This window comes from Dipodomys spectabilis, unplaced genomic scaffold (genome assembly GCF_019054845.1).
Source record: "Dipodomys spectabilis isolate Male_0828 unplaced genomic scaffold, ASM1905484v1 ptg000504l, whole genome shotgun sequence".
Lineage (NCBI taxonomy): Eukaryota > Metazoa > Chordata > Mammalia > Rodentia > Heteromyidae > Dipodomys > Dipodomys spectabilis.
The window spans coordinates 3,127,007-3,137,500 of NW_024871181.1; the positions used below are offsets into that span (position 1 = coordinate 3,127,007).

Below are 10,494 nucleotides of genomic sequence, written 5' to 3' on the forward strand. Positions count from 1 at the left end.
AACTTGGCGTCTGGAGCCTTGGGACCTCTGGATGAAATCCTCCTCACTCTGCCATTGAGTGGCTGTGTCATCCCCCTGCCCCTCAGTTTCTCCTCCTTGTAAAATGGGTGCTGACCTCAGACTGCAGCTGTGAGGATGAAAGGAGGGGTGGAAAGAAAAGAGCATCTACTTCACAGGTGGGTGAGCTGGGGGGGGCAGGCATGGAGCGAAGGCCGGTGGGCAGCTCAGCAGGGGACTGTCCTGCTCCCTGGGATGAATGTATGACCCAGGCTGTGGTCTCCTGCTTAACATGGCTGCTTTCCTCGCCTCTGCTCCCCCCACCCCGCCCTGAGCACTCCTGTCGGCTGGGGGTGGGCAGGATTCTGCTGTTTCTGGCCCCCAGCAGGGCTGGACTAAAGGCGTCAGCCTTGTCACCTACAGGCCTCATTCGCAGGCTGCAGACTTCGCAGTCCTGCCCGGGAAATGGATTACCCCCTACCAGCAATTCCTGCACTGATGCCCATCTGGGGGTCGCTGGGACAGCCCCAAGGCAGGAGAGCCCGGGCAGTCCACGCCCAGGACTTCAGCGGGGAGGGCTTGGCAGCCGGGGCCGCAGGCCACAGGTGCTGACTCATGGCCCGGCTGGGTTCGTATAAAGGGAGCCACTCGGGGACTTCCTGCAGCTGGCCAGAGATGGCCCAGGGGACAGTGATCCATGTGGCCCCAGAGCAGCAAACGCGTGCCGTGTGTGTGCTGGGCACCACGGTACAGCTTGACGTCCACAGGTGAGAGGGGGCCTCCCGGGGCGTGCGGGGCCACAGCCAGCGCTGCCCACACACGGGTCGGAGCGGGAGGGGGACCTCCGTCTTCATGCCCTGGAGCTGGGGAGGCAAGGACGTGAGCATAGAATATCCGTGGGGCAAACACAGCTGTCTGAGACGGTCAGTGCTTCGCCCCCAGGGCCACACAGCCGGTGTGGGCTGGAAGGGAGGCTGGAACCCAGCTCCCTGACTCATGGGGGGCTCACACGGCTGGCTCTGGCCCCCTCTCAGCCAGCCTTCCTGAGCAGGTTCATAAGAGTGTGGCAGGGCGGCATGTTAGCAAGGAGATATGGCAAAATAGTATGGCAGGCCAGGTACCAGCGGCTCAGGAAGCTGAGATCTGAGGATCCAAATTCAAAGCCAGCCCAGGAAGGAAAGTCCAGGAGACTCTTATCTCCAATGAACCACCAAAAGTGGGGCGTGGCTCACCTAGTAGAACACCATCTTTTAAGGGGAAAAACTAAGGGAGAGCTTGAGGCTTGAGGCTCTGAGTTCAGTTCCCAACACTGGTGCACGCATGCATACACATGTGTGTGCACACACACTGTGTGTTGGTGTGGCAGGACAGTGTGGCCATGGCTTCTCCTTGGAGTGGGAAAGGCCAGTGGGAGATGGAGGAGGTGCCCCAGCTTCCGGGTCACCCCATCTGTACAGGAGTTATAGGGATTCATGGGAAGCCCGGGAACACGTTTGTTCGTACCAGCCCTGGCTGGCAGAGTGCCGGTAGTTGTTCCGTTGTCATTCGATTGTTCGTTCATTCATTATTTATTCATCCATTCAATAAATACTGGTGCAGGAGCCACGTGGGTGCGGCCCCGTGCCAGGCTCTGGGTTGCACAAGCGGTAGAGGACGCGCTCCAGGAGCGTGCATGGCATCATCTTTGTTGGTGGCAATCGTGGTGGCAGCCCAGGCTTCCTCCCTGAGCTGGGCCCCCCCAGCTGGCAGGGTGCCCATGGGCATGGCTGAGAATCTCCCTGCCAGGCCACTTGCTGCCTCACCCCACAGCTGAGTCGCCTCAGAGGCCTGGGTGATCTCTCTGGGCCACGGGAGCTGCGGGAACCTGAGAGGTGAGGAAATGAAGGGCAGCAGGCTAGCTATCACTCCGGGTTCAACTCTTCAGAAGGAGGCTACTTGATGGCACAGGTAGAGGACAAGGAAGGGGCCAGAGCTAGCCCAGGCCCCTGCCTACATGCCCAGGCCGGCCCTCTCCTTAGTGCAGAGGAACGGCAGGTCAAACTCACAGATGCTTCTGGATGTGCGTGGGAGGGGGGAGACTGTGGGGCTGGCCAAGAGGAAGGCACTGCCACACCCCTCAGAAAGAGGGGTTCCCAGTCCCGGTGTCTCCCCCAGCCAATGAGCCGTGCCATGTGTCCCCTGAGTGTTTTCCAGAATCATGGCTTCTGTTCAAACCACACCCCCATGTATCGCAGTGGCAGTAGCCTTTCCCACCTCCCAGAAGGGGAAACTGAGGCTCTGAGCAGTGAAGCAGCCTGGGAGAGCTGCACAGCTGGCCAATGGGGTGGGAGGCGGAAGTTCAGGACCCCCTTCGCCTCCATCCTCTCTGTCCCCTCTCACCTGCCTGCCCCAGCTGCCCCAGCCAGCAGCTTCCTCCCACCTCCTCCCTCACCCCTGCCTAGGCACCGCGGCACCTCTGCTCTGCTCTGTCTGGTCCTGGGCTCAGGGGTCCAGGGCTGGGCAGCAGGAGGTGAAGCAGGCCATGGCCACACGTGTGAGCTGCTCCCAGTCTGCATCTTCTTTCCTTCTGAGTTTGGAAAGAGCTTTCCCTGCAAGGGAAGATGCGTGGATTCTATTCAAACCAACCCCTGGCTGAGCTGCACGGCAAACCTGATCCCCTTCCAGGCCCTCTGTGCTCCCCAGGCAGGGAGAACTGCTAGCTTCTAATCTTTCTAAAAACCTGCAAAGTGTGTGTGGGGGGGGGGGGGGGGGGGGAACCGTGAGAATATGACGGCAGGGAGCAGAGAGAGGATATTCTGGAAGAGGCCATGAGCCAAGAACACAGGTGACTCCTGGAGGGCTCAAAGGCAAGCGCTTGGGGTTGGAGTCGTGGCTCAGGTGGTAGAGTGCCAGCCAGTGAGGGAAAGCATCAGGCAGTGAATTCCAGTCCCAGTGTCAGACGGAAAAAGAAACAAGGAAAGAGGAGGGTGTGCTCAGTCCTGTGGAACCCCACGTGGCTCTGTGGCCTGGGCACTGCGTGTGCCACGTGGTGCCACGTGAGTTCCCCGGGGCAGCGGTGCTTCGTCGTGAGGGACGAGGGAAAGCGGCGTCACTGGAGGTGAACGTGTCTCGAATGCGTGTTTGCTACGCTCTGGGAAGGCAGTGGGAAAAACCGACATCATCAATGAAAAACAACAAGGAAAGGAACACAAAGCAAGAGGAGACGCATTCCAGATTAACGTGCGGTGCTGGGGCAGTTTTGTCCTGGATGGTACCAACAGGGACACTTCTGGGCTCCTCAGGACACGGCTCCTAACTAGCCCTTGTGCATGGGAATTTGGGGACCCTCTCCTGTCCTGATCATCTCCCGCCCGGACCCTCTCCTTACCCAACTTGGCGTTCACGAGGGGTAAAGCACGTGTCAGCCAGCCGGTCACATGGCCATCAGGATGCTGGGTGTGCAGGGTGCTGTCTATCCCATGTCACAGATGGGAAAACTGAGGCTCTGAGTGGCAAAGTGCCTTACTTGTCCAGGTCCTTGGGTGTGCAGGGCCAACCCTGCCTGGTGCCCCCACCCCCACCCCACGACTGATTGCTTCTCTCCCTCTGCGCCTGTCCCCACCCCGCCTGTCCTGCACTGAGTGAATCTCCACGTGTGGTCCAGAGAACTTGGAAATGCAGGTTCCCGGCCTTCCCTGCGCTCTCTGGGGCCCCACGATGTGTGCTGACCTCTGCACACTCGCTGTGCACACTGGGCGTGCATCACGGCTGCCATTTTCCTCTGCGGTGGGTGGGGCCAGTTCATTCAACAGACTGAGGAGCGGGGAGTGCGTTACTCAAGAGAAGGCAGAGGTGATGAAGCTGGAGGGAGGGGGCGGGGAGCAGGAGCAGGGAGAATTCTCTCTGGAAGGGGCCATGATCGGTGGATGGGATCCAGTACTTGGGTGGGCAGGGGGAGAGGGTAGGATAGGTTCTGGAGGGGAAGGAAGAATGGATGATCATGAGGCTGTCTGTGGAAGAGGAGGCCTAGAAGTGTCCACTGTGGGAGACACCTAGAAGTGGACGAGATGGGAGGTGAGAGGCGATCCTGGCAACCCCTGGCCCAGCTCAGGGCTGGCTGCAGGGTCCCGGGGTAGAGGGAGAGAAGATGTTGGGTCCCGATTAAGGAGCTGTTGAAGGCAGAGACGCAAGGACCAGGCAGATCTTGGTCAACCCAGTTCCCACCTCTTCACACGGAGGAGATGACCATTGCTGGCTTTCAGCTGGCTAACTGGGGGGCAGCAGCCCCGTGCATGCCACGTGTATAGTTGGGGTCAGGGCTGAGTTGCTATTATTTATTTTACTTTTATCAGTCAAGTGAATCTCCAACCCCATCTGGCATAAATTTGCATTTGCATTTTAATACTCATTAGTGAAGGGCTGAGCCTCTTTCTGCATCTATTGTCAGTTGCATGTCAGTTTCTCTGAGTGTCTGCTTGTGTCTCCTGCTGATTTTCTCTGGTTCATTGGAAAGGAGGGTTTCACGAACTTTCCTACCCAGGCTGGCTTTGAAGGGTGATTCTCAGATCTCACCCTCTGGAGCAGCTAGGATTACAGTCATGAGCCACCAGAGCCCGGCCTCCTGCATCTTTTTAGCAAGGATGCAAAGTTCTTCCCCATGAGTTAGGATTTTTGTGCAGGGAACTGAATTGTACATGGTGCGAGGCTGGGGTTGGCTTCTTTCATTGCTATCTGACTTAATGATTTCTCCGATGGATGAGTGAGGAGCGTTCTGTGGGCATATATGACCTAATCCCTCCATGCTAGTTCTCTGTCATAGATCAAGTAGACTTGCATCTTCCTTTTGTCCTGGCCCTAGTCATTATAACTCCTTCCAAATCTCCCCAGTGCTATAGTAAATCTTCTACCTAGCAGGGAAGCCTCTCACCTTTTACCTCCTTTACTAAAGGTTTTCCATGTGAATTTTATCTTATTTTATTTATGCCAGTAGTAAGGCTTGTACTCAGGCCTGGGCACTCTCTGTTTGTTTTTTACTCAATGCTGATGCTCTACCATTTGAGCTACAGCTGCAATTCTAGCTATTTTGGGGGTTGATTGGAGATAAGAATCTTTTGTATTTGTCTGCCTGGGCTGGTTTAGAACCACAATCCTCAGATCTCAACCTACTGAGTAACGACAATTACAAGCATGAGCCTCTAGTATTTGACCTGCTGATTTTTAAAATAGTGGGTTTTGTTTATGTGAAATGTTTTGGGGGGCTGGGAAGGTAGCTCAGTGGTAGAGTGCTTGCCTTGCATTCATGAGGCCCTGGGTTGATTCCTCAGCACCACATAAGCAGAAAAAAGCCAGAAGTGGCGCTGTGGCTCAAGTGGTAGAGTGCTAGCCTTGAGCTGAAGAGCTGAGGGACAGTGCCCAGGCCCAGAGTTCAAGCCCCATGACCGACAAAAAAAAATGTCTTGGGAAGATTTTGGGGAGCTTGACTAATTCCAGGATAATGGTTCTCTTCTCAAAATACTACGGAGATGCCATTCCCTTGTCTGCTAGCTTTCATCGATGCTATGTCTGCTTACAACTCAATCGCTTCATGTCTGGATAGTCTGACTTTTCTTTCTGGATACTGTCAAGGTCTTCTCTTTGCTATATTAGTTAAGAATATCTTCTGGAGGGCTGGGAAGGTGGCTCAGTGGTAGAGTGCTTGCCTTGCATGCATGAGGCCCTGGGTTCAATTCCTCAGCACCACATAAGCAGAAAAAGCCAGAAGTGGCGCTATGGCTTGAGTGGTAGAGCACTAGACTTGAGCTGAAGAGGTGAGGGACAGCGCCCAGGCCCAGAGTTCAGGCCCCATGACTGGCCAAAAACAAACAACCAAAAACAAAAAAAAACAAAAACAAAAACAAACAAACAAACAAAAAGCCTTGAGCTAAAAAACTGAGGGACGGCACCCAGGCCCAGAGTTCAGGCCCCACAACAGACAAAAAAAAAAAAAGAAAAGAATATCTTCTGGAGAGTTGGCCTTTATCTCATGGTTTGTGACCTCTATTGATAATAATGTGGTCTTGTGGGGCTGGGAAGGTGGCTCAGTGGTAGAGTGCTTGTCTTGAGCTGAAGAGTTGAGGGACAGCGCCCAAGTCCAGAGTTCAGGCCCCACAACCGGACCCCAAAAAAATAATAATAATGTGGTCTTGTCTAATAATTTATGTTTGTCTGATGTTAATATATCCAACTCGGCTTTCTTGGTTAATCTTTTGTGCTTTTCAGCTTAGCCATTGTGTGTGTGTGTGTGTGAGAGAGAGAGAGAGAGAGAAAGAGATAGACAGACAGACAGACAGACAGACGGGGGAGGGGGGAATAACTTGAACTTTCTAGTTCCAGCTCAAGGCCTTCAGGTGATGAACTCCTTTTTGTGTCTCTTATCACCCCCTGGCATATTCTCTCCCCCTCCTTGCTCCAGGGCAGAGTACACAGGGCCACCACCTGGTGTTCACTGGGAAAAGGAGGAATCCCAGCAGAGCCAGGGTGGCCCCTTCCTCACCAGGCGCTGGGCCCCGCTCTGCCCCCTCCACAGCTCTGCCCCCGAGGACTGCAAGTCCTTCAGCATCTCCGCCTCTCCAGGGGTGGTTGTGGAAGTTACCCACAGCCCTCCAGCCAAGAAGAGCTCCACAGATTCCAAGTGGCCCCTGGTCCCCGAGCTGGAGGTGACTCTGCAGGTGAACACTGCCAGCAGCAGCAAAGATGACCAGAAGGTGAGCGTCCCAGCGGGTGAAGGGGGGAGGGACGGCTGCCAGCTAGCAGCTGCTCACAGTGGGGCCTGCCCTGGACCCTCGATGCCCACCCCAGGAGGGCCTCCTCGCTGGAAGGGCCCACGCCAGCTTCCTCCACCTCAGTGTCCTTGTGGGCCGTGATCTGGGGCTGCCAGGGCCTGTGGAGGGGGGAGTCTTGATTACACTCATCCAATCAGAGACTATAATAAACGCCTGTGCACTGGGAAGAGCGGACTGAGCGTGGCAGGGAGGTTCCACCCCCTTGGGGCATCAGGTGATAACACAGGAAGACAGGAAGCATTTTCCAGCTATGGTGACTTCCCGTAAACAGAGACAAGGAGCCCCACGGAGCTCTGCCCACGTCCCCCACTGCTGCTGGTCAGCTGTGTGTTCTCTCGCTTCTGGAAACAAGGTGTCAGGAAAAACCAGATTCCTTGAGGCTGTGCTAAGCGGGGATCAGCTCCGTGGCTCCTCTGGGCTCTTCCTGGGGACCCATGAGTGCCTCGTGGTGTGTGGTGACATCACTTTCTGCGGTCACATGACCTCCCCCACCTCTCTGTGTCATCGCCCTCTGCCTGGTCGCTGGATTTAGGGCCCACCTGGTCATTCCAGACAAGCCTTAATTCCCATCTTAATTCCCAGGCGCTAGGAATGAGAACTTGGACTCAACTCTTTGGGGGCTTCCATCTAACCTACTAGAGCGCCTTTTGGCTGTAGATGGTCTCTCAACTAGACCTTCTGGGGCTCCCACTGCGACTGGAGCCACTTGTCCCTGAGGATCAAAACAGGAGTGCAAAGCTTGGGAACCCAGGCAGGTGTAGTCAAGGAAGGCTTCCTGGGAACCGTGGCAAATTGATGGCACCGGTGTGTGCCCTGTCTCGGCATCAGATGGTGAAATGCACATGGGAGAAACTGAGGAAGTCCTGTATGGTGAGGGAAGGGGGTGGAGAAGATGGCGAGGGAGAGCGATGGGGTAGCAGGGACCTGAGGGCGGCAGACAGTCGGCGGAGGGTTCTTGGCTTGGAGTCACCAGCTGGCTGTGGACCACACCTAGGAGCAGAGTTAAAGGCTGTCGCCATGGGCCAACTCACAGGTGATATGGATTTCCCTTGTGAAGCATCCAGGGTTATTTTGCTTGGATAAGTCAATGCCCTCCCTCAACTGGCAAGTTGGACCAATCAGATGTGCTCTCCCTGAAATTCCTCCCCCATCAGTCCAGATGCCCTGCCCTCAACTGGCAGCTGGACCAATCAAATGTGTTCTCCCTGGAATTCCTCCCCTATCAGCCCAGAGCCCCGCCCTCATCTGGTAACCTGGTCAGTCAGATATGCTCTCTGCTGGATTTTTATTTTTTTTATTTTTGTCAGTTGTGGGGCTTGAACTCAGGACCTAGGCTCTGTCCTTGAGCCTCTTTGCGCTCAAAGCTAGTGCTCTACCTCTTGAGCCACAACACCACTTCCCATTTTTGAGTAGTTAATTGGAGATAAAAGACTTATGGGGACTTTTGTTCCTGGGCTGGCTTCAAACTGCGATCCTCAGATCTGAGCTTCCTGAGTAGCCAGGATTACAGGTGTGTGCCCGGCTTGGATTTTTATTTTTGAGGGAATTTTATTTGAGGGATTTTTACTTTACTATGACTGAGTCCAGGGACACACAAAAGCTAGGTCCAGTTTCTTCCACCGAGCTACCCCACTCAAGTCTTCCTTAGATTTTGAAGCTGAATCAGAGGAGCTATGATTTCTTCTTCTGAACAGCTCCTGCTCTGGAGCCGTGTCCATCCAGAGTTCCTTCTGCCTCAGGGTCCCTGTCCGTGTCTCGTGGCCATCGCTCTCCCTCTAATGATTCTTCACCCTGTCTCCAGCCCCTGCTCACCTTCCAGGGCCCTATCAAGGTGTCCCTCTTTGTCAAGCCCCCAGCCTTAGGCAGAGTGAACCCCTCCATTTCTGGGTATACCCCTCCATTTGGGGACTCCTGCAGGACCCTCTCCTGTAGGCTCCTGGTCATCTGAGCTGAACTGGGCTGAGCTGGCCCATAGAAAGGATGCATCCATGTTTGTTGAGTGACTAAAAGAAGTCATTAACAGTCTGCTTCTGGCTTACAGGTTCAGATTTCATACTATGGGCCCAAGACTTCAAGAGTCCAAGCCCTCCTCTACCTCACCGGAGTGGGTGAGTAATGACCTCCCGCCATACCTCACACGGACCAGGGGTCCTGTGGCATGCTGCAGGGAACTCAAAGCCATGGGCTTGGGGTGACAGTGTGGTTATGTCCCTCACCAGGGTGACTCAGGGCTCTTCCTGACACCCCTGGGCATGGCCAGGCCTACAGGGTCACATCGGGGCCACAACCATGGCACCCTGAATTTGGCCAGATAGTCCAAAGCCCCAACCTTCCTCTCGTAGTCAGTGGGGACCTGAGGTTGGGTGACCCAACCCGTAGACACAGTCTCCTGTCCACCCACACCTTACCTCTCCTGCTATTTATGGGGTTTCAGAAATCTCCCTGCACGCAGACGTCACCCGCACCGGCAAAGCGACCAGCACCAGAGCCATGAAAGACCAGGTACTCCCTGCTCAACCCTGCCAGGTTCTCCTATGGCGCCTCCTAGTGGGCAATAGGTGAACAGCAACGTGTCTTCTGCTTTGGATGCCAAATGCGTAATTCCGAAAGACAGAAAAAGAAAATGAGCCAGGCGCGGTGGTGCCTACCTGTAATCCCAACACATGGGAGGCTGAGGCAGGTGAATTGCAAGTTGGAGACCAGCCTTGGACACATCATGAGGCCTTATCTCAGGGAAAAACAAGAACAAGAATCATTGGTGCTATTTTTTTTTCTTGCCAGTCCTGGGGCTTGAACTCAAGGCCTGGGCTCTGTCTCTAAGCCTCTGTGTTCAAGGGTAGTGCTCCACCACTGGAGCCACGGTGCCACTTTTTTCTGTTTTCTGGCTTTTTCTGTTTATGTGGTACTGAGGAATTGAACCCAGGGCTTTATGCATGCTAGGCAAGCACTGTTCCCAGCCCTCTATCTATCTTTTCAAAGATCATATTTTGCCAGCAGTGAGTACACAGGATGTGCATTCCTGCAAGCTAGCTTCTCTATAATTACCCAGTGAATGCACAGCGCAGAAAAATTTCCTAGACAGATGCCAGCCTTGCTGTGGGCTGTAGTGACTGATGGGAAAGTGTCCCACAGTGCCAACTACAGAGGTGGAGGACAGAAGGAGGGCAGCCAAATGGCACAGGGAGAGATGTGCACAGGAAGCCAGGCACCAGTGGCTCACGTCTGTAATCCTAGCTACTCAGGAGGCTGAGATCTGAGAATCACAGTTCAAAGCCAGCCCGGGAAGGAAAGTCCGTGAGAGTCTTATCTCCAATAAAACATAGAAAACTGGAAGCACCGCTGTGGCTCAAGTGGTAGAGTGCTCGCCTTGAGCTGAAGAGCTGAGGGACAGCACCCAAGCCCAGAGTTCAAGCCCCATGAATGACAGAAAAAGAGAGAGAGAGAGAGAGAGATGTGCACAGGGACCTCAAGGCTTAACCTGGGGCCTGGTGGGGGTGGGGATTGCTGCCCACCCACTTTTATGTGGGTAGAACAACAGAGTGGTCAGTGTAAAAGGACTGAGAATCCTTCGGAGGTCAGCCAAAAGGGTGGGGAAGTGCCGGGCACCAGTGGCTCACGCCTGTAGTTCCTAGCTGCTCAGAAGGCCGTTATCTGAGGATGGAGAGTCGGAGCCAGCCTGGGCAGATAAATCCGTGAG

At 54.7% G+C, this 10,494-nt stretch overlaps 1 protein-coding gene across 1 annotated transcript in view; it reads left to right on the forward strand.

Moving 5' to 3' along the window:
- Positions 1–672: 672 nt before the first annotated feature.
- The window catches only part of LOC122099149 (protein-arginine deiminase type-4-like), a 21,109-nt gene continuing 11,287 nt past the window's right edge, over positions 673–10,494 (forward strand). Inside the window, exons 1-4 of the mRNA XM_042669755.1 lie at positions 673–764; positions 6,542–6,719; positions 8,839–8,905; positions 9,232–9,299. Coding sequence (XP_042525689.1) covers positions 673–764; positions 6,542–6,719; positions 8,839–8,905; positions 9,232–9,299 — 405 coding nt within the window. The remainder of the gene's footprint in view (positions 765–6,541; positions 6,720–8,838; positions 8,906–9,231; positions 9,300–10,494) is intronic.